The 27,159-nt window shown below is 46.1% G+C and overlaps 1 protein-coding gene across 1 annotated transcript; it reads right to left on the bottom strand.

Moving 5' to 3' along the window:
• Window positions 1-1,247: 1,247 nt before the first annotated feature.
• On the bottom strand, window positions 1,248-26,788 carry LOC139229603 (cytochrome P450 2K1-like). The gene is made up of 9 exons (XM_070861107.1): window positions 26,590-26,788; window positions 25,585-25,747; window positions 19,518-19,667; window positions 15,923-16,083; window positions 11,833-12,006; window positions 8,823-8,964; window positions 5,461-5,648; window positions 5,051-5,192; window positions 1,248-2,016 (listed from the first exon to the last, which is right to left on the bottom strand). The coding sequence occupies exons 1-9, from the start codon at window positions 26,785-26,787 to the stop codon at window positions 1,838-1,840; spliced, it is 1,497 nt and encodes a 498-aa protein (XP_070717208.1). The 5' UTR covers window position 26,788; the 3' UTR covers window positions 1,248-1,837.
• Window positions 26,789-27,159: the final 371 nt, after the last annotated feature.

The raw sequence follows: 27,159 nt of genomic DNA, 5'->3' as shown, positions 1-27,159 counted from the left end.
CGCCGTGGAGCTTGATGACTGGGGGGCAGTGCTGTGCGGCGAGGACAGGCTGGTGGAGGACCTTTGTCTTACGGATGTTTAGCATAAGGCCTCTTAGCGTAACGCACTCTGAGAGTGCTTGGGGCTGCTCTGCACGTAGGGTGGGTGCTGTCAACGACCATACACAGCCTTAGGCTTCAATGACCGAGGCATTGGCCCTTCCCTTTAAGGGAGGGAAGGAGCCTGTAAAAACGAACATTACTGAGCGCTCTGCCGATACCGTCCCTCTCACTCCCTTTAGTGCTCTAAGGGAAGTGGTAGCACTTAATTTAGCACTCCACTTTCCTCTGGGAGCGCGAAGCCGGAAATTCCCGTCAGGATCAATTGTGCAGCTCTGGCGATACTTTTATGCTCCTACAAAAGTTATCGCCCCAAATGGTGCGCTGCGCAATTTTTAGCCCGGCATCTGCTTTCTATCCACCGCCCATTTCGTGCTCTGTCAAAGTTGAATTTTATGTCTCTTGGTCCTTATTTTTCAGAGTGGCAAGCATGAAAATAAGCGATCAGTGCCCTTAACCTGTATTCGGTGATAAATCTCTTCATAACTTGGGACAGCTACCCATTCTGATCTCTGTCAGCTGTGGCTCAGTGGGCAGCACACTTGCCTCTGAATCAGAAGGATGTGGGTTCAAGTCCCACTCCAGGAACTTGAGCACGTAACTCTTGGCTGACACTGCAGTGCAGTGCTGATGGAGTGTTGCACTGTCGGAGGTGCTGTCTTTCGGATGAGATGTTAAACTGAGGCCCCGTCTGCTGTCTCGGTTGGACGTAAAAAATCTCATGGCACAATTTGAAGAGCAGTGGAGTTATCCCTGGGGCCAATATTGATCCCTCAATCACTGTTCCAAAAAAGGATTATCTGGTCATTATCATATTGCTGTGTGTGGGAGCTTTCTGTGCGCAAATTGGCTGCTGCGTTTCCCACATTGCAACAGTGACCACACTTCAAAAGTATTTTATTGGCTGTAAAGTGCTTTGAGACGTCCGGTGGTTGTGAAAGGCGCTATATAAATCCAAGTCTTTCTTTTTTTCTTCTTCTTTGCAAACTGGATTATTGATACTTGCAATAAATCCACTATGAGCTGCACCAGAGGATGAAAAGTGAGTGAAACAGTTTCACATCCACACTGATCACACCCTACCTCCGCCTTCTGCATCCCGAGTCACATATTCCAGTAACGAACAACATTTTACATCATTTGAATGAGTTTGTTTTTTTTAGATATTTATTCGACATGTAAATATTAATCCTACAGCCGATATGTTTTGAAGAACATTGAATGAGTGCCCGAGGAGTTTTTTTCCACAGCTATGTGATTAGATTAGAATCGGACCACAACATGGCCACGATCAGAGATAAACACAATTGACTGCAGGTTTAAGCAATAATCCTTTCAGCTGCTGTAATCCATTAGTTAGAAAACATTTTTGACCTCCCGATTAACTCAATGCACTATGTAAAAGCAAGTTTTTTTCAACAACAAAATGAATAAGTCGTACAGGTTGCGTTGCAGGTCTGAGTCTGGAATGGAGATGTAATTAATCTGCAGTTGGAATCGCACCTCTGGGTGGAATTCAAGCTTTCGTTTAAAATTAGAGAAAATTCTGAATTGATCCGTTGGAAATGTTATCATCGTTGTGAGAAGGCATGAAGATACAAAAACCGGCACAAACGAGGAATAATTTTCCAGCATGTAGACTAAAGATAAGGGTAACTCGATTGCAAGGCTCTCAAGTTGCTGTGGGCCCATGTCTAGAAATCCACCAGTGAGATGTGTGCAGGGAGCATCGCTGGCCATCAGCGGGGCCTGGCACAAACTCCTTGTGGTACTGGGACCAGTATTATACCCTTTCGTGGTGTGAGGTCCACATCAGTGACCCCGGGCGGGCAATGGAAGTGAAACTTCTGCAGCAGAGTTGTGAAGAACAGGAAGAGCTCGACCCTAGCCAGTGCCTCACCAGCACACGCCCTCCGACCTGGAAAAGAACGGGGTATGTTCAGTCCCACACTGACCTTCACACAATGTGCTTATCATTCATAGAGTGCAATGGATCTCCCTGCTGTAATGTATGCACTTGTGAGGATGCTCACAGGTTTGGAGAGTTGTTGCATTGTGAGTGGCTTAGCCAGTCACATAATGTTCACAAGACTCAATAAAACGCCAGTCATAAGAACATAAGGAATAGGAGCAGGAGTAGGCCATTTGGTCCCTCGAGCCTGCTCCACCATTAAATACTATCATAGCTGAAGTGGAGCAATAAGTCACACTGGACAAGTCCCGGGGTAGGCGGGATACGAACCAGCTTCACCTGAATGACAAGGGGCAGTGACCATTCAAATCAATGCATGTCTCATGTATTGAATGTCCGGCCATTATAGGCTGAGTAACTATAAAAACCCTGTGTGTTCTTTGTCCAGAGAGAAACGGGATCGGAGAGTTCAGTAGGGACTTACTGTTTTCTCCCTTGCAAGTAAAATAAACTTAGTTGTGTTTGATTCCTAAAAGACTGTGTCGAGGTTAATTATTTAATCTCCACTTCAGTGGCTGATCTGATTTTAGCCTCAACTCCACTTCCCTGCCCACTCCCCATAACTCTGGACTCCCTTATCGTTGAAAAATCTATCTATCTCCACCTTAAATATATTCAATGACCCAGCCTCCACAGCTCTCTGGGGCAGAGAATTCCACAGATTCACGACCCTCTAAGAGAAGAAATTTCTCCTCATCTCCGTTTTAAATGGGTGGCCCCCTTATTCTGAATCTATGGCCCCCTAGTTCTACATTCCCCCATGAGGGGAAACATCCTCTCTGCATCTACCCTGTCGAGCCCCCTCAGAATCTTATACGTTTCAATAAGATCACCTCTCATTCTTCTAAACTCCAATGAGAATAGGCTCAACCTTTCTTCATAAGTTCATCTCAGTCAGTTGGGTCCAGATCATCCACGATGAGGTATGATTGTGAGCCTGTTGGATGAACTGGTAATGTGTAGTGTGATTGTTAAACCTTTGTTAATAAACCAACTCGCTCTTAATAACAATGTGTTGCTATGAATTCTTATGCAAAGAAACCATGAAGCAAATACATTGCAGCTACCACCAGCAAAGATAGGCAATTTAATTTGCAGTAGTTTGTTTATTGTCCCCTATCTGTGGCACTTGCTCATTTTAATTCTATTAAGTGAGATTACAAGTTACAGCCATTGGGGACTGATTTCTGAACTGCTGTTGACACATCCAGCAACAGTTATTTCCTCCAATACTCCAATCTGAAGACCCATTGAAACAATGAATGAATGTGACCACATAGAGTTGCCAGCATGTTGTGAACTGATGGCAGCTTTGGTAATGTGCTAAATGGCAGAAAGGAACAAAGGTGAAATAAATCGAGAAACGCTGTCACATTTCTGTTTGACTTTGGTGAGAAATGCTCCAGTTACACGCAAGCCTTCCATCAGTAAGTGGTTGGGTGTTGGCCTGTGGAACTCGGTTAATTCAGCGTCTGAGAAGTTATCATGCTTAGTTCTTTCCATATGGGGAAAACATATGGTTGGTATCATTGGAGAGAGAGTGCCACACACGGATTTCACTTCGCAACAACTGGTGTTTGCAACCAACTGGCCTTGGATATTTTCAGAATAGAATGTTTAGATTAGAAATATCATGTTACCATAAGAAAGTCTATGCTGTTGCTGTATGTTGAGGACAATGCAGGCTTTTGTCTCTCGACTATGCCGTAATCAGAGATGACCGTATTAGGCAATGCCAGCTCCAGTTTGATAAGAAAGCTGTGTATAAATGTAAGCTTTATCCTTTGTTCAGGCAGCACAATAAGACCCTTGCTTAGGTTTGTGTGCTCTATATGTGACTACACTCTGCTTGTAAATTGCCTTCTATGCTGAAGCGATTTACAATCTATATTAATGACATAGATGAAGTGACCGTGTTATGTATCCAATTTGCTGACAATATAAAGCTAGGTGGGACAGTAAGCTGTGAAGAGAACACAAAAAAATCTGCAAAGGGATGTAATATATATATATATATATAGTCTAAGTGAGTGGGCAGTAAGATGGCAGATGGAGGATAATGTAGGTTATTCACTTTGTCAGGAAGAATAGAAAAACATTAAATGGTGAGAAACTTTGAAATATTGGTGTTCAGAGAGATTTGGGTATCCCTGTGCAAGAAACACAGAAAGCTAGCATGCAGGTACAGCAAGCAATAAGGAAGGCAAATGGCATATTGTACTTTATTGCAAGGGGTTTGGAATATAAGTGTAAGGAAGTCTTGCTACCATTGTACAGGACCTTGGTAAGACCATACCTGGAGTACTGTGCACAGTTTTGGTCTCCTCATTTAAGGAAGGCGGTACAACAAAGGCACACTAGATTAATTCTTGGGATGAGAGGGCTGTCTTATGATGAGAGATTGTGTAGAATGGCCCTATACTCTCTGGAGTTTAGAAGAATTGAGAAGTGATCTCATTGAAACATACAAGATTCTGAAGGCGATTGACAGGGTAGATGCTGAGAGGTTGTTTCCCTGGGCTGGAGTGTCTGGAACTAAGGGGCACAGTCTCAGGTTAAGGGATCATCCATTTAAGACAGAGAGGAGGATGAATTTTTTCACTCAGAGTGATGTGAATCTTTGGACTTCTCTGCCCCAGAGAGCTGTGGATGCTGAATCTCTGAATATATGCAAGGCTGCGAAGATAGATTTTTGGAGTCTCGCGGAAGCGAGGGATATGGAAATCAGGCGGGAAAGTGGGGTTGAGGTCGATGGGCCATAGGGCGTACTCCTGTTCCTAATTCTTATGTTCTTAAATTTTAACTGGTGTCAAAATGGGGACTTCATCTACAAAGCTGGTGTTTGGATTAGAATATCTGATTGTGCAATTTTTGAGGTTGTTGCTATTTGCAAATAACAATTGTTCTCAACAGAGCATGATATCATCCTGATAAGTGAAAATACTTTACCAAAGGAATGCATCGTTCTCCCATCCATTACCTGCAGAGAAAGCCAAGAAAGCATCTCTCTTCACAAACTTTCCCTCAGCATCCAGGAAGTGAGACGGGTTAAATTCATGTGGCTTTTCCCACTGAGTTTTATCGAACAGCACAGAGGTCAGCATGGGGATCACGTAAGTTCCCTGAAAACAAACAAAATAATTCTGACGTTGTGCACTTGTGCGATTTCAATGGAGAATAAAATTAAGTAATGTTGCTAAAAGATAATGGGTTGTCCCCACTATTAAAAATACGATTCACTGATTTACTAATTGGGAATGTTCAAAGTGCTCCTTCTTTGAATGAGTTTCTCTTCTAATTCTCTGACTTTTCCTACTTAGAAAGCACATTAATATTACATTGCAATATACTACAAGCACAAGTTGTGACATTTAAACCTTGTTTGTCTACCTTTGGAAGAAAATACCCTCGAAGGTGCATGTCCACGGTTGTTGAATGAGGAAGGTTCAATGGGACAACATTGGCAAACCTTTGGATTTCGTGTATCACTGCGTCGGTGTAGGGCATGTGCTTCCGGTCTTCTGTCCTCGGGAATCTTCCAGCTCCTATCACTCCATCAATTTCTTGCTGAACTTTCTCTGAAATAGAAAATGTCGATAATGGAGAAAGAGTTCGGGGCCTGCTGGTTAAGAAGGCATACGGAATACGTGACTTTATTAGCCGAAGCATAAAATACGAAAGCAGGGAGGTTAAGCTTAAACTGTACAAAACACTAGTTAGGTCACAGCTGGAGTACTGCGTGCAGTTCTGGTCACCGCATTACAGGGAAGATGTGATTGCACGAGAGAGGGTACAGAGAAGATTTACGAGGATGTTGCCTGAACTGGAGAATTTTAGCTATGAGAAAAGATTGGATAGGCTGGGGTTGTTTTCTTTGGAACAGAGGAGACTGAGGGAAAACCTTATTGAGGTGTACAAAATTATGAGGGGCCTGGATAGAGTGGATAGGAAGGACCTATTTCCCTTAGCAGAGGGGTCAACAACCAGGGGACATAGATTTAAAGTCATTGGGGGGAGGCTTAGAGGAGATATGAGGGGAATTTCTTCACCCAGAGGGTGCTGGGGGTCTGGAACTCACGGCCTGAAAGGATGGTAGAGGCAGAAACCCTCACCACATTTATAAAGTATTTGGATATGAACTTGAAGCGTCATAACCCACAAGGCTACGAACCAAGAGCTGGAAAGTGGGATTAGGCTGGGTAGCTCTTTGTTGGCCGGCGTGGACACGATGGGCCGAAATGGCCTTCTTCCGTGCTGTAAATTTCAGTGATTCTTTGGCTTGGCTAAAATAATAGAGCTCGTAACTTGATTGTTTCATTTCTAAGCATTTATATTGCTTATAAATGTTTAGAAGAATTTGACTGAAGGTGTATATTTAACGATTCCTCATCAGAGCATTTTTTGAGGGCAGTAGTCCAACACGATCGATACTGCAGGAGATAGTTTGTTGAATATGAGTCTACGAAAGGCCAACATGGTTTTGATTATGATGAATAAATAAAAGGTTTTGCTGTTGTTGTTGAATGTGTTAATTGGAATAATTGACCATTTCCATCTACACATACCTTTCTAACAACAACAACAACTTGTATTTGTATAGCGCTTTTAACATGGTGAAACATCCCAAAGCGCTTCACAGGAGGAGAAGGAGATAAAAAAATGACACTGAGCCATGTAAGTAGAAATTAGAAAGCAGGTGACCAAAAGCTTGGTCAAAGAGGTAGGTTTTAAGGAGCGTCTTGAATAAGGAAAGCGAGCTAGAGAGGCAGAGAAGTTTAGGGAGAGAGTTCCAGAGCTTGGGGCCCAGGCAGCTGAAGGCACGGCCACCGATGGTGGAGCGATTACAATGAGGGATGGTCAGCAGGGCAGAATTAGAGGAGCGCAGACATCTCTGGGGGGGAGGGGGGGTGGTTGTGGGGCTGGAGGAGATTACAGAGATAGGGAGGAGCGAAGCGTTGGAGGGATTTGTAAACAAGGATGAGAATTTTGAAATTGAGGCGTTGCTTAACCGGAAGCCAATGTCGGTCAGCGAGCACAGGGGGTGATGGGTGAGCGGGACTTGGTTCGAGTTAGGACACAGGCAGCCGAGTTTTGGATCACCTCTTGTTTACCTAGGGTTGAAAGTGGGAGGCCAGCCAGGTGTGCTATGGAATAGTCAAGTCTGGAGGTAACAAAGGCATAGACGAGGGTTTCAGCAGTGGATGAGCTGAGGCAAGGGGGGGAGACGGGCGATGTTGCGGAGGTGGAAATAGGAGGTCTTAGTTATGCTGTGGATATGTGGTCGATTGCTCATTTCAGGGTCGAAAATGACGCCAAGGTTATGAAGAGTCTGGTTCAACCTCAGACGGAGTTGGGGAGAGGGATGGAGTCAGTGTCTAGGAAACGGAGTTTGTGGCGGGGACTGAAAACAATGGCTTCGGTCTTCCCACTATTCAAGTGGAGAAAATGTCTGCTCATCCAGAACTGGATGCCGGACATGCAGTCTGACAATTTCGAGACTGTGGAGTGGTCGAGATACGTGGTGGTGAGGAAGAGCTGGGTGTTATCAGCGTACATGTGGAAACTGATGCTGTGTCTCTGGATGATGGCGCCAAGATGAGAAATAACGGAGCCAAGGATAGATTCTTGCGGGGGGAACATCAGATGTAATGATGCAGAGGCGGGAAGAGAAGTTGTTGCAGGTCCTCTTCAGTCCAATTCCGAATCAGATATTGAGCTATTATTTACTGAGTGAATTGGGTGGACACAGCCTCGGCTGGTCCTGTTGGATTCCTGATGTATCCATGGAAGGCTTTGTGTGTGTGTGTATGTGGGCGAGAGAAGCGATCCTCGCAACTCCAGTCATTTGAGGCAAATTGATTTTGCACCTTTGTCTTCTCATTCTGTGTTCTTAGTTCACTCTGACCTCTGATTTACAAGATCGGAGCGTATCCCAGGCAGCAATTAGGGGATATGGCTGGGCTTTGACCAGGGAAAGTTGGTACAAACCCAGTTACTCTCAAAGCACCTTTGTGATGGTGTCGGTGTAGGGATGGAGATCTGCATGTTCTGGAGTTTAGGGCATTCCGTCTAGTGTTCAGCTACAGGAGTAACACTGCAAATCAGGAGTGTGCACCATACATTGGTCAGCATGTACCACACAGCAGGTGTCTTAAAGGTAACCCCGGTGTCCTTCTAACTTGTATTCCTAGGTATAGAATGTCCTTGTTTGACTATGAAATTATTCCAGCCCTCGTTCCATGGCAAACAATAGAATTTAAAATGTAGAATTATAAACATTGATGTTGCGTCATACTTGCATCATCTATGAATCTGCAATGAAGATTGACTCCGGTCCGATCTTCCATGCCCGGACGTGTTTTCTTGGACTCCGCTCGAGCTTGGAAAGGTCCCACTTGCTCGCTCACTGATCAGCTCTTTCTGATACCAACCAGCCGAGCCATTACTCATTAACAGCAACAAATTAGTGCTAATCTTAGGGACGTTTTAGTACTCGGCTCCAGGGCCAGTGGGAGCCAGATTCAGACTACCGTATCTCAGATTCTTACAGCAGTGAGACACAGGAGTAGTTTATCCATCAGTCAGGACTGGATTTGAGCACTGGACGAGCATTCAATACACAGCACCAATACAATGATATCAATTACAGATCTTCATCAAATGTACCTCAGAGGACATGTATAAAGGGCTGATCAGGTAACGTATTTAACAGCAACACAAAACTAACAGAAGCGAAGCTAACGATTTCTTACTCTGGATTTCTGGATATTTCATCATGAGAAGAAGCCCCCAGCAGATTGTAGTGGTAATGGTCTCTGTGCCGGCACCAAACAGGTCCATGATTGTAACCAGCAGGTCCTTTTTCTGAAGTTCTAAATCTTGGCCCCCTGATTTCTTTACACACATTAGAATAAAGGAGAATGTTTCACATTTTCAGCCAAATATTTGCATACATAAATTGCTGGACTGACCTGGACTAAATGAGAGTGAAACATCTCTCGCCTCTGAGTCAGTACATCATGGGTTCAAGTCCCACTTCACAAACCTCAGCACATAATCTCGGCTGATATTTCAGCGCAGTACTGAGCGAGTGTTGTACTGTCGGAAGTGCCGCCTTTCAGATGAGACGTTAAAGCGAGGTTTGATCTGTTCTCTCAGGTGGACATAAAATATCCCATGGCACTAGTTAAGGAAGTGCAGGGCAGTTCTCCCTGGTGTCCTGGCCAACATTTATACCTCAATCAAGAATGGATTATCTGGTCTTTATCACATTGCTGTTTGTGGGAGCTTGCTGTGAAAGAGGGAAGTAAAGGAAGGCAAGTTTCCTACATTACAACAGTGACTACACTTTGAAAGTACATCATTGGCTGTAAAGTGCTTGGGGACGTCGTGGAATCATGAAAGGGGCCATATTAATGGACAAACAGGACATAATTTCAATGTTTGCAGATGACATGAAAATTGGAAATGTAGTAAACAAAGAGGAGGATAGTAACAAACTTCAGGAGGACACAGGCAGACTGGTGAAATGGGCAAACACATGGCAGATGCAATTTAACACAGAGAAGTGTGATGCGATATATTTTGGTAGGAAGAATGAGGAGAGCCAATCTGAACCAAATGGGATAATTTTAAATTGGGTGCTGGAACAGAGAGAGACCTGGGGGTCTACATACATAAATCTTTGAAGGTGGTGGGACAAGTTGAAAAGATTGTTTAAAAAAAGCATATGGGATTCTTGGCTTTATTACTAGAGCATAGAGTACAAAAGTAAACAAGTTATGCTTAACCTTTATAAAACATTCTGATCATCATCATAGGCAGTCCCTCGGAATCGAGGAAGACTTGCTTCCACTCTTAGAACGAGTCCTTTAGTGGCTGAACAGTCCAATACGTGAGCCATAATCCCTGTCACAGGTGGGACAGACAGTGGTTGAGGGAAGGGGAGGGTGGGACTGGTTTGCCGCACGCTCCTTCCGCTGCCTGCGCTTGCTTTCTGCATGCTCTCGGCGACGAGACTCGAGGTGCTCAGCGCCCTCCCGGATGCACTTCCTCCACTTAGGGCGGTCTTTGGCCAGGGACTCCCAGGTGTCAGTGGGGATGTTGCACTTTATCAGGGAGGCTTTGAGGGTGTCCCTTGTAACGTTCCCTCTGCCCACCTTTGGCTCGTTTGCCGTGAAGGAGTTCCGAGTAGAGCGCTTGCTTTGGGTGTCTCGTGTCTGGCATGCGGACAATGTGGCCTGCCCAGCGGAGCTGATCAAGTGTGGTCAGTACTTCGATGCTGGGGATGTTGTCCTGGTCGAGGACGTTAACTTTGGTGCGTCTGTCCTCCCAGGGGATTTGTAGGATCTTGCGGAGACATCGTTGGTGATACTTCTTCAGTGACTTGAGGTGTCTACTGTACATGGTCCATGTCTCTGAGCCATACAGGAGGGCAGGACCATGTACAGTACATGCACCATGTACAGTAGACACCTCAAGTCGCTGGATAAAACATTTGTTGGGGCACAGCTGGAGTACTGTGTCCAATTCTGGGCACCACACTTTGGGAAGGATGTCAAGGCCTTGGAGAGGGTGCAGAAGAGATTTACCAAAATGGTTCCATGGATGAGGGACTTCAGTTATATGGAGAGACTGGAGAAGCTGGGGTTGTTCTTAGAGCAGAGAAGGTTACGAGGAGATTGGATAGAGGTGTTCAAAATCATGAATAGTTCTGATAGAGTAAATAAGGAGAAACTGTTTCCAGTGGCTGAAGGATTGGCAACCAGAGGACACAGATTTAAATCGATTCGCAAAAGGAAACATTTTTACACGGCGAGTTGTGTGATCTGGAATCCTCTCCTGAAAGGATGGTGGAAGCAGATTCTCGGTAACATTCATTGGATAAATACTTGACAGGGAACAAATTACAGGGCTATGGGGAAAGAGCAGGGGAATGGGATTGATGGACAGCTCTACCAAAGAACAGGAACAGGCACAATGGGCTGAATGGCCTCCTTCTGTGCCGTACTGTTTTATGGTTCTATGATTCTATAAAGGAAAGTTCGTTCTTCTTTCTGAATTCACCATTAAACTTTAATGCCTTCTGATAGGAAACCAATGCTTAAGGGGTTAGTCTTACTGAAGTTAAGGTATAAATCCATTCATCTTAAAGAGGTTAAAATCTCCAACAAAATGGGACGAGAATGTGGGTGCAAAGCAGGCAGAATTTCAGTACAAAAGCAAAATACTAAGGATGCTGGAACCTGAAATAAAAACAAAAAATGCTGGAAATCTCAGCGGGTCAGGCAGCATCAGTGGGGGAGAGAAACAGTTAACTCACTCTTTGATTTTTTTTCTGTCAAAGTGCATGTCGGGTAAGGATGGCAGATTTCCTTCCCTGAAGGACATTCGTGAATCAGATGGCTTTTTACAACAATCCAGTAGTTTCATGGTCACCACTGGCTTTTTATTCCAGATTTATTTAATTTCCCGAGCTACCATGGTGGGTTTGTACTCATGTCCCTGGATCACTAGCCCAGACCTCTGGTTTACTAGTCCAGTAACATTTGCTACTGTTCCCTATACATTTGCACCACGTAATTAACACACTGAAAGTTGTTAGCAATCCAGGCAGACACAATGGGCACTTTGGCCTCTACAGTGGTGGCTCTTTTAATTAACCAGTGATCGGATTGGCTGATATGATAACAGACACTTCCTCACGCAGTGTCAGAAATATAGTAAAGTTCCCTTTTCTGCTGAAAAGTTGAGTCAATGTACCTGTTGTTGTCTCATCATCAATGCCTGACTGAGGTTCTGGATGCTGTTCTCACTTAGCGTTTCTTGGCTCGGTTTGAGCAACTCATTGAAGATGGCATGCATCTTCTGTTGATTTTTCATAAGTCTTTGGCGATTTGGAATCAGAAATCCCAGAAATGGGTAGGAATTGAACAGCTGGATTGGAAGAAAAACAACAAGCTCAGGCCCTCAGTTACCCCGTGATGGGTTTGTTCATGATCGGTGCATGTAACAAGTAACATACAGTGATGGGGTAAAATGGGGGATAGCGTGTTGGCTGCTCATTAGGTCCCCCGACCAAATTTCCTTCCCAGTGGGAAGTACTTCTAACTTTTGGCGACAATGTATAAAGGACCGCCTATCCGATATTGCCTGTTCTACGCTATTAGCAAAAATCGGACAAGTGTAAAATGGGAGCCTGACTCGGACCCACACGTTCACTCCCGGGCCGGTTACGTTAAAATAGGGCAAAGTTATGCCCAGGGAGCAGCGGCTGTGTTATAGCTTCCTGGTAAATTCCTTCCATTAATTTACTCAGGTGGGCACCAGCGTGCGAATTGAGTTTTCATTAGAATGTTCCATACAGCAGGGATTCTCATCCTTATTTTCAAATCCCTCCATGGCCTCGCTGCTCCCTATCTCTATAATCTCCTCCAGCCCCCACACCCCTCCTCCCTCCCCACCCCCGAGATGTCTGCGCTCCTCTAATTCTGCCATTTGAGAATCTCTGATTATAATCGCTCAATCATTGGTGGCCCTACCTTCTGTTGCTTGGGCCCCAAGCCCTGGAACTCCCTCCCTAACCCTCCCCACCTCTCTACCTCTTGTTCCTCTTTGAAGGCTCCTTAAAACCTCCCTCTTTCACCAAGCTTTTGGTCACCTGTGCTAATTTCTACCGATATGGCTCGCTGCCAAATTTTTTATCTGATAATATTCCTCTGATGTGCCTTGGGATGTTTCACTATGTTATAGGCGCTATATAAATACAGGTTATTGTTGTTGATTATAGCTATGAATTTCAGGAAAAGTTAACAAGATCTTGTATTTATACAGCAGCTTTAATGTGGCAAAATGTCCCAGGAGCATTGTAAAACAAAATTTGACACTGAGCCATAGAAGAGGGTATTATGGCAGGTGACCAAACGCTTGAACAAAGAGGTAAGTTTTAAGGTGTGTCTTAAAGGATGAAAGACAGGTTGAGAGACGGAGAGCTTTAGGGAGGGAATTCAAGAGCTTAGGGTCTTGGCAGTTGAAAATCAGGGATGTTCAAGAGGCCAGAATTAGAGGAGTGCAGCTATCTCAGAGGTTTGTGGGGCTGGAGGAGATTACAGGGATTACAGAGAGAGGGAGGGGGCAAGGCTATGGAGGGATTTGAAAACAAGAATGTTTAAAAAACTAAAGCCAATGTGGGTCAGTGAGCTCAGGGGTGATGGGTGAATGGGTTGTGGGGCAAGTTAGGACATGGGAAGTTGTGTTTTGGATGAGCTCAAGTTTACAGAGGGTAGAACTTGGTAAACTGGCCAGGAGTGTGTTGGAATGGTTAAGTCTAGAGGGATATGTGGTTGGAAGCTCATCTCTGGGTCAGACATGACACCAAGGTCGAGAACAGTCTGGTTCAGCCTCAGCCAGTTTCCAAGGAGTAGGATGGAACCAATGGCTAGGTTTGTGGTGGGGTCCGAAGACAATGGCTTTGATCTTGCCAATATTTAGTTTGGAGGAAATGTGCGCTCATTCAGTACTGGATGTCGGACAAGCAGCCTGATAATTTAGAGACTATGGAGGGGTCGAGAGAAGTGGTGTGAGGGAGAGCTGGGTATTGCGAGAGTACATGTGGAAACGGACCCTGTGTTTTCAGATGATATCGCCAAGGGGCAGCATATGGATGAGAAATAGGAGGAGGCCAAGGATAGATCCTTGGGGGACACCAGAGGTAACGATGCGGGGGCGGGAAGAGAAGATATTGCAAGTGATTCTCTGGCTACCATTAGATGGATAAGAATGGAACCAGGCAAGTGCAGTCCCACCCAACTGGACAACGGTGGAGAGGTGTTGGAGGAAGATGGTGCAGTGAACTGTATCAAAGGCTGTAGAAAATGGAGGTAGTTTGTTTCTCTTGATTCGGGAGACAGCTACCAGAGTGCACACATTTAACAATGAAGGGTGGTCCAATTCATCTTGGACAGAAACAGATGATAATGAATCATTGGGCCTGAATTCACGGCCCCTATGGGCGACAACGAGGTGTGCACTCGCCTGTAGGGGCCGCACAAGTTTGGGGTTTAGGTATGCGAAGGGCATGCGCCTAAACCCGCAACTCGCGATCTGTCAAGATCCACCACATCCGAAGGAGAAGGGGCTCCACAGGCGGAGAGTTGGGCTATTTACCCAGGGAATGCCCTTGAAATTCTTACACTGATTAAAGCACCACCGTAAGAGTTAAAAAAATAGAAAAATTAAATGTTATCACTCATTTATCTGTTAAAAACCCTGTCCATTAAGGTAAGTTGATTTTTAGCCGTTAAAACATGGTTAAAAAACAATCTAAATTTTGTTTTTTTATAAAATATTTAATTCAATTGCATTTTAATTAATTTTAAATATGTAATGTGTTTTTCTAAATGTATTTAATGTGTTTGTGTGTTTTTAGGGTATTCCCATTCATACTAATGGCAGCTCCGTAGAAATGGAATTACCAGAAGTATGAATGGGGATCGCCCCATTTTGATAGGTTGAACCGGCCCATGTGATGCCAGTGATGCATACGAAGACCATGCGCTCCTGGGATATGTGTGCCTCTATGCCAGCGTACGCATAGAGGCCCAGGATCAGATGTATCCGAGCCTCCCAGGCCACCGGGTACTTTCGTAGAATGTTTTACGGTCAAGGCATCCGCCCGCGGGAAGCCTCCGAACCGCAAGTTCTGGGCCAATGTTTATCCACGAATTTAATCCATGCAGAGACTTCCCCCGACGCACACACACACATACACATATACTTTTAAACATGCATCACCACATATAGGGCCCAAGTTTCCACATGATTTGCGCCTGATTTTTAGGAGCAACTGGTGGAGAACGGACTATCTTAGAAATCGCAATTCTCCACATTTTTTTTTCTGCAGTTCTAGTCAGGTAGAACAGTTCTACTTTGGAACAGAATTTTTTCTTCAAAAGGGGGTGTGTCCGGCCACTGACGCCTGATTTGAAAGTTTCCACAGTGAAAACGTACTCCAAACTAAAGTAGAATGGAGCAAGTGAAGATTTTTGCAGAACTGAAAAAACATGTTCTACACATTAAAAAATCAGGCGCAGGTTTAAATTAGGCGTCCAGAACGGGGGGGGGGGGAAGGGAACTCATTAAATTCTACAATAAATCCTTATTATACTTATACAAATATGATACAAATAAATCCAACCTGAATAAACATTTATAAGCCAAGAAAAGATTCAATAAACCATCTTCCTACCTGTGTGAGAGTGCTTCAGCCAGGGAGAATGGTGCAGTCAGCCTGAGGCGCCCGTTCTTTCCCGGGGGGGGGGGGAGGAGACAGTGAGAAGGCTGCAAGTGCTGATGTGCTGAGGGCAATGTGCTTTTATTAAAAAAATGTTCAAAAATTAAACAGCTACAAAGAACTACAAAAATGGCCGAGCGCCAATGTTTCCTTCACACTGAGCATGTGCGAACGCTCCAACGCACAGCGTTGCCGGCAGGAAAAAAACTAATTTAAATAGTACCCGCCCCCTCCCACTTACAAAATCGGCGCGAGTGTAGGCTCCGCCCCCCTGGGCGCCGCGCCAAACAGACACGGAGCTGCAGAACGCTCCAGAATCGCGAGTCTTTTTTTAGGCGCCATTTTAGGCGCGAAAAACGGGCGCCCAGCTCGGAGGGGCTCCCGCTTTTTATCGTGTGGAAACTTGGGCCCATACTTTTAAACATATATCACCCACACATCTTGTCAATGTTAAGAAAAAGTCTCAGCCTATAAGAGTTAGTTGAGGAAATCCTCATGTACATGAACTTGCACGCAATTTAAAGAGTCAGCCAGACTACCGTAATATATAAAAACAATGACCTGTATTGAAGCTGATCCAGCCAGTGCAACAATCTCAGTATTCATCACTGTTAAGCTGATAAATGTTTTATCGTCATAATCAAAGCGGTCACCAAATAGGATTGAGCAGATGATGTTGCTTATAGCAGAATTTATAATCTGTCTTGTTTCAAATGGCTGACCTATCAATAAGCACATTATTCAACATTAAAATAACAGCAACTTGTATTTATATAGCGCCTTTAATAGAGTGAAACATCCCAAGGCACTTCACAGGAATATTATGAGATAACAATTTGACACCGAGCTGCATAAGTAGAAATTAGCGCAGGTGACCAAAAGCTTGGTCAAAGAGGGAGGTTTTAAGGAGGAGGGAAGAGAGGTAGAGAGGCGGAGAGGTTTAGGGAGGGAGTTCCAGAGCTTGGGGCCCAGGCAACAGAAGGCACGGCCACCGATGGTTGAGCGATTATAATCAGGGATGGTCAGGAGGGCAGAATTAGAGGAGTGCAGATATCTCGGGGGCGGGGGGGGGTGGTTTGTGAGGTTGAAGCAGATTACAGAGATAGGGAGGGGTGTAGGGGCTGGAGGAGGTTACAGAGATAGAGAGGGGTGTAGGGATGGAGGAGATTACAGAGATAGGGAGGGTGTAGGGGCTGGAGGAGGTTACAGAGATAGGGAGGGGTGTAGGGGCTGGAGGAGGTTACAGAGATAGGGAGGGGTGTAGGGGCTGGAGGAGGTTACAGAGATAGGGAGGGGTGTAGGAGCTGGAGGAGGTTACAGAGATAGGGAGGGGTGTAGGGCTGGAGGAGGTTACAGAGATAGGGAGGGGTGTAGGGGCTGGAGGAGATTACAGAGATAGGGAGCATTGTAGGGCTGCAGGGGGTTACAGACATAGGGAGGGGTGTAGGGGCTGGAGGGGGTTACAGAGATAGGGAGGGGTGTAGGGGCTGGAGGGGGTTACAGAGATAGGGAGGGGTGTAGGGGCTGGAGGGGGTTACAGAGATAGGGAGGGGTGTAGGGGCTGGAGGGGGTTACAGAGATAGGGAGGGGTGTAGGGGCTGGAGGAGGTTACAGAGATAGGGAGGGGTGTAGGGGCTGGAGGGGGTTACAGAGATAGGGAGGCGTGTAGTGGCTGGAGAGGGTTACAGAGATCGGGAGGGGGTGAGGGGACACGGAGGGATTTGTAAACAATGATGAGAATTGTGAAATCGATGCGTTGCTTAACCGCAAGCCAATGTAGGTCAGTGAGCACAGGGGGTGATGGGTGAGCGGGACTTGGTGTGAGTTAGGACACGGGGCAGTGAGCACAGTGGGTGATGGGTGAGCGGGACTTGGTGTGAGTTAGGACACGGGGCAGTGAGCACAGTGGGTGATGGGTGAGTGGGACTCGCCGTGAGTTAGGACACAGGGCAGTGAGCACAGGGGTGATGGGTGAGCGGGACTAGGTGCGAGTTCGGACATGGGGCAGTGAGCACAGGGGGTGATGGGTGAGCGGGACTGGGTGCGAGTTAGGACACGGGGCAGTGAGCACAGGGGGTGATGGGTGAGTGGGACTGGGTGTGAGTTAGGACACGGGGCAGTGAGCACAGGGGTTGATGGGTGAGTGAGACTCGGTGTGAGTTAGGACACGGGGCAGTGAGCACAGGGGGTGATGGGTGAGTGGGACTCGGTGCGAGTTAGGACACGGGGCAGTGAGCACAGGGGGTGATGGGTGAGCGTGACTCGGTGTGAGTTAGGACACGGGGCAGTGAGCACAGGGGGTGATGGGTGAGCGGGACTCGGTGCGAGTCGGGACTCGGGGCAGTGAGCACAGGGGGTGATGGGTGAGCGGGACTAGGTGCGAGTTAGGACACGGGGCAGTGAGCACAGGTGGTGATGGGTGAGCGAGACTCGCCGTGAGTTAGGACACGGGGCAGTGAGCACAGGGGGTGATGGGTGAGTGGGACTCGGTGCGAGTTAGGACAAGGGGCAGTGAGCACAAGAGGTAATGGGTGAGTGAGACTGGGTGTGAGTTAGGACACAGGGCAGTGAGCACAGGGGTTGATGGGTGAGCGGGACTCGGTGCGAGTTAGGACTCGGGGCAGTGAGCACAGGGGGTGATGGGTGAGTGGGACTCGGTGCGAGTTAGGACTCGGGGCAGTGAGCACAGGGGGTGATGGGTGAGTGGGACTGGGTGCCAGTTAGGTCACGGGGCAGTGAGGACAGGGGGTGATGGGTGAGTGGGACTGGGTGCGAGTTAGGACACGGGGCAGTGAGGACAGGGGGTGATGGGTGAGTGGGACTCGGTGTGAGTTAGGACATGGGCTGCCGAGTTTTGGATCACCTCTAGTTTACGTAGGGTGGAATGTGCGAGACCAGCCAGTAGTGCGATGTTACGGTGCCTGGCCAAAGCCCTCCCTGGTGGCCCAATGGACCTAACTTAAAAGCGTGCAGAGCTCACAGCGGCTCTTCCCTTTAACTGAAGAGGAGGGACATTGTGACGCGTCAGTGCAATGCTGATGACTGACCGGGACGGCAGACCCGCTGCAAGGCACTTCCGCCTACACCCAACCGGAACACCACACCGAGGCAAAAACAATTTCAGAGTCCTGTACTTCTGCGGTATCTCCGTCCCATGGACTGCGCAGAGAAAAATGTTCAAATCAGGCAGGTGCGCCCTATTTGGGCAGGGGCTCAATTTCGGCTCCCTAATATTTATCCACTTTCCTTTTGAAAGCTATGTGCAGTGAGCTTCCAACGTTTCCAGCACAATACTCAATGTCTGTAAAACCCGCTGGCTAAAAAGCATACAGTTAACCTCAACCTTCATTTCTTTGGTCATGCCCATAAATTTAAGCTCTCCTTACACAAGAACATTAGAAAATAAGAAATAGGAGCAGGATCAGGTCATTTGATCCCTCAAGCCTGCTCCGCCATTTAATAAGATCATGGCTGATCTGATCCTGGCCTCAACTCCACTTCCCTGCCCACTCCCCATGACCCTTGACTCGCTCATCATTCAATCTCCATCTTAAATATATTCAATGACCCAGCCTCCACAGCTCTCTGGGGCAGTGAATTCCACAGATTTACAACCCTCTGCGAAGAAATTCCTCCTCATCTCCGTTTTAAATGGGCGTCACTTTATTCTGAAACTATGCCCCCAACTCACTAACCAGCAAAAATGGCTTTTGTCACCAATTATTCTGTAAAAAACCTCTGAGTTTTGAATATTTCTATTAGTTCTCCTCTTATCCTTCTTTGTTCAACTAAAAGCCCCCCCCACCCTCCAAGATATTCTAATCTAACCTTATGCCTTACGCCTCCAATTCCTGTTACTACCTTAGTGATTCTAAGAGAGATCTTGGGGTAACTTTTCAATTTGCTGTACACACACGGAACTGTCGACCACACGTTATGAAACCAATCCAATTATCATTTACAATGGAATAAAAATCTGACAGTTTCTATAATGGCTGGCTGATCTAGGTGAGAAGTTAAAAATTTACACCCTCTATTTATTTGTCTCAATGCGATTTAAGGAAGATAATTTTTATTTAAGTGAGGATCATTAGCGTAGATGTCAATTGAATGATTAATCTCAACATTTCACGTGTCTCACACACAAAGCTCTCACCTTTATGACTCTCAATCACCTTTACCAGAAAACTGGTTTCTTCAATAATCTTGTCTTCGATGGATTTCTTGCCCATCCCAAAATCACGGAGAGTTGCTAACACTAACGCCCTTGCGTCGAGCCAAGGCTTCCCATCACTCAATACAACACCTGAAAGTGACACAAAAACAGCTGATCAAACATTTTACACAATGGAACTTTAAGTAAATGACTATTCAGGCCCAGATCTCTCTTCTCCTTCCCAATGCTGTTTGTTGAATAGAGAGAGGAAGTCGACCAATCACTTAGAATCTTAAAGGAGGCCATTCGGACCATTGTGCCTGTGCCAGCTCTTTGGGGGAGCAGTCCATTTGGTCCCACCCCCCCACCCTTTCCCCATAGCCCTGCAAAGATTTTATTTTCCGGTATATAGCCAATTCCCTTCTGAAAGTTACTTTTGAACTTGCTTCCACCACCCTTTCGGGCCGTGAATTCCAGATCACAACAATTTGCATCAAAAACATCTCCTCATCTCCTCTCTGGTTATTTTACCAATTAGCTTAAAACGTAACTTAAGTTTTATCAGTTGTAAGAAATCGTGGATTGAAAGAAATAACGAGACAAAAAAGTCTCTTCAGACTGGTGTTAGAATTAAAGATTATTTCCGTGGTACAAGAGCTTGAACAACATAAACATAAATAACTGATAACAAGCAGCTGCAGACATCTGAAGGCCAAGAGCAGCATGTCTGACTCCAACATTGGGAGGATAAGGACAGGGGAGATGGACCTTCAGAAAGTATAAACAGGAAAGACATGTGACGAGGAGGGTTTCATCTAAGAGTTGAGACAAAGAACTCAATGAGACATTGGGCACCTTGGTTTGGGAACGGCCCTTGTAGGTTAAATGGTCCTGTGCATCACTTTACCCCAAGCCCACCCATAAAAAGACATTAAAACAGATATCTAAAGAGCTTTTCAGGGCAGACGGTGCAGAGAAGAGCTGTTTGTGCCACCAGCCCTCTGTCCGATTGGGACTAATACCAGCTACCTGTCACGGTTATATGTCTACTATGATTGTCCTGATTGTGTGTTGTGTTTGACTATATTTGAACTACCGCTCCTTAACAAAATGCCTTACGACTCCGAAGACCCTTTGGGTAACTGTGTGTGACCTATGATCCTAATTTTACACAGTTCATATGTTAGAGGGTCCCACAATAGATTGAGGCAACACAGCAAGGAACTAGGTTTGTCAATCTAGAATTGAGCAGCATGAATACTTCACATGAAGATTGTTCTAATCTTTTAATGATAATTCTCATGTTCAAGCAATAGTGATATCAAAACTCCCACAAGAATCCTTGGTGCTGTGGCGTTAGGTGTATAAAGGCCATGGAAAGTTTGCAAGATTTTACAATTCCATTCCTATTCCCTGGCATCTAGTTATTCAAGGACTGGCATTATATGGACGTGTGTGAGAGATGAATCCAATACCTTTATACAACATGCCCAATTTGGATAGAAAAGGCTGCTGGGTTTGTTTAGGAATAAAAACTACCAGTACAGCAGTTTGTGGCTGCCAGCCAAGCAACTCACACAAGATACGGGTGTCTAGCGTGTTGTCAGTTCAAGGTCTGTTCTCTGTGATTTAACATGTAGAAAAAATCCAATTCAAGCCAATCTGATCCCCCAGTTAGGGAGAGATCCCGAGATGAGTGCCATTGAGAGAAGGAAGATTGATCACCTTTGCATCCTGGGCACAGATATTGAGGTTGTACTGTTTATACCCGTGTATGTTATAGAGAGCGGGCAGGGAAGTGGAGCTGAGTCCATGATAGTATTAAATGGCGGAGCAGGCTCGAGGGGCCAGGTGGCCTACTCCTGCTCCTATTTCTTGTGTTCTTATGTTAGATTTAGGTTTTAGTGTAATGCTTGCAATTGATAGTAACATGTACGTTTAAGTAGGTTAATAAAATGATATCTATCGCGTCCAATCTATATGTATTCAATACCAAATGGGCAAATAATGACTAAACCACCCCACAATGTTTTTGCGCTATGCTTTTATCCCCAGTTTTTGCAATAAATTTTAGAGCTATTTGATTCATTAGCACTGGTAATGTAAGTATGCTGTGCAGTGCAAAGACATTCTCTTGGCCTCTCACTCCTGCTAATGAAACGTGTGCAGTTTGTTACAATGAGTTTCAGACACACTGGAGCTGGTTTTGACTTTTGGTGACCGTGTAAATGGGGTGATATCGAACTGGCCACCTATTGTGGCCTTCTCCTGATTTTGCCATTGAAGTGAATGAAAATTGGGAGAGATGCCCAACGAGAGGCTGATCCGATAGCGCCCATTTTATACAATCCCCCAAAGTTAAAATTACCCCCATTTACGAGTAAATTATACTCTCTAATTTATTTAATCTGCTAAGAAAAGGTCATTCAACAAGATGGAAATCTCTGCGATTTCTCTTTAGTCCCAAATCAAGGAACCCAAAGTGGTCGAGGCAAGACCATTACCCTCTGATTGATGGTGCTCCAGCGGTAATACTGCCTGGCCTGACCATGACCGTTAGCACAGTATTGGTTCATGATTCAACATTCACTGTTTGTATTGCTAAAACTCTTGTCTATTGGAGGAAGTCCAGTGAGATTTTGGAATGCTCGAGAGAGAGGAATCGATATTCGACAATTGAGCGAAGTTTTCTGATGGCTGATATTTACTTTTTAAAAATGTATTCCTGGGATGTGGGCATCGCTGGCAAGGCCAGCATTTATTGCCCATCCCTATTGCCCTTGATAGGGTGGTGGTGAGCCGTCTTCTTGAACCGCTGAAGTCCATGTGGTGAAGGTTCTCCCACAGTGCTGTTAGGGATGGAGTTCCAGGACCTTGACCCAACAACGATGAAGGAACAGAGATGTTTCCAAGTCAGGATATTGTGTAACTTGGAGGCAAACTTGCAGGTGATGGTGTTCCTGTGCGCCTGCTGCCCTTGTCCTTCTAGGTGGTAGAGGTCGTGGGTTTGGGAGGTGCTGTCAAAGAAGCCTTGGCGAGTTGCTGCAGTGCATCTTGTAGATGGTACACACTGCAGCCATGTTGAAGGTGGTGAATGGGGTGTCGATCAAGCGAGCTGCTTTGTCCTGGATGGTGTTGAGCTTCTCGAGTGTTGTTGGAGTTGCAACTCATCCAGGCAAGTGGAGAGTATTCCATCATCCTTTGACTTGTGTCTTGTAGATGGTGGAAAGGCTTTGGGGAGTCAGGAGGTGAGACACTCGCTGCAGTATACCCAGCCTCTGACCTGCTCTTGTGGCCACAGTATTTATGTGGCTGGTCCAGTTAAGTTTTCTGGTCAATGGTGACCCCCAGGTGTTGATGGTGGGGGATTCGGTGATGGTAATGCTACTGAATGTCAAGGGGCGGTGGTTAGACTCTCTCTTGTTGGAGATAGTCATTGCCTGGCACTTGTGTGGTGCGAATGTTACTTACCACCTACCAACCCAAGCCTGAATGATGTCCAGGTCTTGCTGCATGTGGGCATGGACTGCTTCAATATCTGAGGAGTTGTAAATGGAACTGAACACTGTGCAGTCATCAGCGAACATCCTCACTTCTGACCTTATGATGGAGGGAAGGTCATTGATGAGGCAGCTGAAGCTGGTTGGGCCGAGGACACTGCCCTGAGGAATCTCTGCAGTGATGTCCTGGGGCTGTGATGATTGACCTCCAACCACCACAACCATCTTCCTTTGTCTTAGTTATAGAAAATAGGTGCAGGAGTAGGCCATTCGGCCCTTCTAGCCTGCACCGCCATTCAATGAGTTCATGGCTGAACATTCAACTTCAGTACCCCATTCCTGCTTTCTCGCCATACCCCTTGATCCCCCTAGCAGTAAGGACCTCATCTAACTCCTTTTTGAATATATTTAGTGAATTGGCCTCAACAACTTTCTGTGGTAGAGAATTCCACAGGTTCACCACTCTCTGGGTGAAGAAGTTCCTCCGCATCTCGGTCCTAAATGGCTTACCCCTTATCCTTAGACTGTGACCTCTGGTTCTGGACTTCCCCAACATTGGGAACATTCTTCCTGCATCTAACCTGTCTAACCCCGTCAGAATTTTATATGTTTCTATGAGGTCCCCTCTCATTCTTCTGAACTCCAGTGAATACAAGCCCAGTTGATCCAGTCTTTCTTGATAGGTCAGTCCCGCCATCCAGCCAGTCGAGCGTTTTCCCCCTGTTCCCATTGACCAGTTTTACGAGGGCTCATTGAAGCCACACTGGGTCAAATGCTGCATTGATGTCAACAGCAGTCACTCTCACCTCACCTCTGGAATTCAGCTCTTGTGTCCCTGTTTGGACCAAGGCTGTAATGAGGTCTGGAGCCGAGTGGTCCTGGCAGACCCAAACTGGGCATCGGTGAGCAGGTTATTGGTGAGTGAGTGCCGCTTGAGAGCACTGTTGACAACACCTTCCATCTAATATTGGAGAGCACATTGATGGGGCAGCAATTGGCCAGTTTGGATTTGTCCTGCTTTTTGTGGCTAGGACATATCTGGGTAGTTTTGCACATTGTCGGATAGATGCCAGTGTTGTCGCTGTACTTGGAACAGCTGGGCTAGAGGCACGGCTAGTTCTGGAGTGCAAGTTTTCAGCACAACAGCCGAGATGTTGTCAGAGCCCATAGCCTTTGCTGTATCCAGTGTGCTCAGCCGTTTCTTGTTATCACGTGGAGTGAATCGAATTGGCTGAAGACTGGCTTCTGTGATGGTGGGGACCTCAGGAGGAGGCCGATATGGATCATCCACTCGGCACTTCTGGCTGAAGCTGGTTGCAAACGCTTTGTTGCAGTCAGCTTGTCGCGATGATCGGAGTGGGATGAAATATTCCGGAATTGAGTTCTGGCCAATAGAAAATCGCTCCCTTCTATTAATAACCAAATGTCTCAAATTCAGCATTTTCTTTTGCACTCATGTGCTGGACTCTGCCATCATTGAGGATGGAGATATTCTTGGATCCTCCTCCTCCCATTAGTTGTTTAATGGTCCACCACCATTCACAACTGGATGTGGCAGGACTACTGAACTTAGATCTGATCCATTGGTTGTGGGAACGCTTAGCATTGTCTATAGCATGTTGCTTCCACTGTTTAGCATGCATGTAGTCCTGTGTTGCAGCTTCCCCAGGTTGGCACCTCATTTTTAGGTACGTCTGGTGCTGCTCCTGGCATGCTCGCCTACACTCCTCATTGAACCAGGTTTGGTCCTCTGGCTTGATGGTAATGGTAGAGTGAGGGATATGCCAGGCCATGAGGTTACAGATTGTGGTGGGAATCTGTGCTACTGCTGATGGCCCTCAGCGCCTCATGGATTCCCACTTTTGAGCTGCTAGATCTGTTCTAATTTAGCACGGTGGTAGTGCCACACAACGCGATGGAGGGTGTCCTCAGTGTGAAGACGGGACTTTGTCTCCACAATGACTGTACGGTGGTCGCTGCTACCAATGCTGTCATGGACAGATGCATCTGCGACAGATTAATTGGTGAGGATGAGTTCAAGTAGGTTTTTCCCTCGTGATTGAAAGAGAAATGTTGGTAAAGGCACTGGGGGAACCTCTTCTTCAAAGACCAACCAGCTGAAGAAACAAACGGGTTCCAAGGCTTATCAAAGACGGCACACCCTGCAAAGTACCCCCTGCCCCCCACCATCATACTGCACCTTGTTGAAGAGCTGAAATCCAGTAACAGGTTCCAGCTCACTGAAGCGAGACACTACTGACTGAATGCCTACCTGGGTATACAAGGGAGTGGTTGGCAGATAGATGGTCACATAGCTTAGGAAAATGTTTGAAATGGGGAACCGAGTCTTTATAAAAAAAACTGTTTTGAATACCTACGACTCTTTTAGTAACATGAGATATTTATGGCTGAATTTGAGACATTTGGTTATTAACAGACGGGAGAGAGAAGGCGGTCTATTGGCCAGAACTCAATTCCGGAATATTTCATCCCACTCCGATCATCGCGACAAGCTGATTGCAACGAGGAAACGAACAGGTTAAACAGGGATCAAAATGTCATATTACCACGTCGAAGTGACAATTCTTCAAATATGGGGATGTGCGGCCTCCCAGCGAATTGGTCAGCGTGGTTCACAAGGGCATCTTTCACCGTGTGGTAGCCGGTTAGTACCACCGCTTTCTGCATTCCGATCTCCACTGAAAATACCGTTCCATATTTCTCTGAGAGCTAGCAAAGGAAGATTAGCTGAATTAGATTGCAGTTTAATTTCCAGTGAGCCATAACAAAGCACAAGTCAGGGAAAGATGAGAAAAAGCTGGATTTAAAAGCTAGCAATTACTTCAACCGTAAAGGATGGCCCCTCAATCCGGGGAAGGTGGGTGTCTCAGTCCTGTCCCATTATACCGACAAAGTTATACATAACTGTTCCACCTTCCCGAGTCTATCCAGGTAACTGAAGTACCTCATCCCTGGAACTATTCTTGTAAACTTTCTCTAAGGTCTTCACATCCTTCCAGTGCCCAGAATTGACACAATTTGAGGCCGAACCAATGTTTTATAAAAAGGTTCATCACAGCTTCCTTGATTTTTACTCTATTTATGAAGCCCAGGATCCCGTAGGCTTTTTTAACTGCTTTCTCAACCTGCCCTGCTACTGTCAATGATTTGGGCACATATACCCCAGGTCTCTCTGTTCCTGCAACCCCCTTTAGGATTGTACCCTTCAGTTAATATTGCTTAAATATAAAATCAATTCCAGTAGTGATATAACTCCGAATTCTAGGCAAGTGAAGTTTAGGAGTTAAGCTGGGCTGGTCAGACACACATTTGCCACAAATTCCTGCCATTGAAATGTAATCCACACTGAAGCTGTTGGCGAATTTCCGACAGGTGCTGCCGGAGGGTACTGAACAGGAAAATACAGCTCACCTTGTGCCGTGGGGAGCCGGGATGTGAAGTCGATGGGACACTTTGTGTTCCGAATGAAGGTTGCCCTTTTCTCACTCACCCAGCACCCCACAATCACCGAGAAGCCCTGCATTCATTAGCTCCGGGGAAGTCTCATTTACCTCCATAAGGGACCTGTCCAGCCGCCTCAGGTCCAGTTGATGCAGGTTACCAATCAGCGGGAGCGGAGTGGGGCCGGCAGGAAAGTTGGCCGCAGCTTTGGTTTTACGACCATTTATCCAGAGGAACAGGACAAGGAACAGCGTCAGCAGCAACAGCGTGCAAGTGCAGTCTGCGGCCAAGGAGCTGAAGAGAACCATCGCCCAACACAACCACCTGAGGTGTGAAATCCACGTATTTCTCCCCTGGTCTTATAGAGTGGGTTGTCCTTCAGTCTATTGGTTTACACAGAACCGCCTCTATTACTGCATTCCTCTTACGCAATCGTTTTAACCTTTCCTGTCGCAATGGTATTTAACTCACAGTGCCAGCAGTGACTCAGTGGATATTTTGGCCTCTGAGTCAGAAGATTGCGATTTCAAGTCCCACTCCAGGAACTTGAGCACAAAAAACATCTGAGGGAGTGCTGCACTGTCGGAGGGGCAGTACTGAGGGAGTGCCGCACTGTCGGAGGGGCAGTACTGAGGGAGTGCTGCACTGTCGGAGGGGCAGTACTGAGGGAGTGCTGCACT

The sequence above is a fragment of the Pristiophorus japonicus genome, chromosome 19 (assembly GCF_044704955.1).
Source record: "Pristiophorus japonicus isolate sPriJap1 chromosome 19, sPriJap1.hap1, whole genome shotgun sequence".
In the NCBI taxonomy this organism is placed as follows: domain Eukaryota; kingdom Metazoa; phylum Chordata; class Chondrichthyes; family Pristiophoridae; genus Pristiophorus; species Pristiophorus japonicus.
This window is presented reverse-complemented; position numbering and strand designations above follow the sequence as displayed.

Coding starts and splice junctions, on each gene's coding strand:
- LOC139229603 (XM_070861107.1), bottom strand. CDS start 26,787: ATGGTTCTCTTCAGCTCCTTGGCCGCAGACTGCACTTGCACGCTGTTG. Junction 12,007..15,922: donor CTGGATCAGCTTCAATACAG/GTCATTGTTTTT, acceptor CTTCCAATCCAG/CTGTTCAATTCCTACCCATT. Junction 5,649..8,822: donor GAAATATCCAGAAATCCAGA/GTAAGAAATCGT, acceptor TTTCTATTTCAG/AGAAAGTTCAGCAAGAAATT.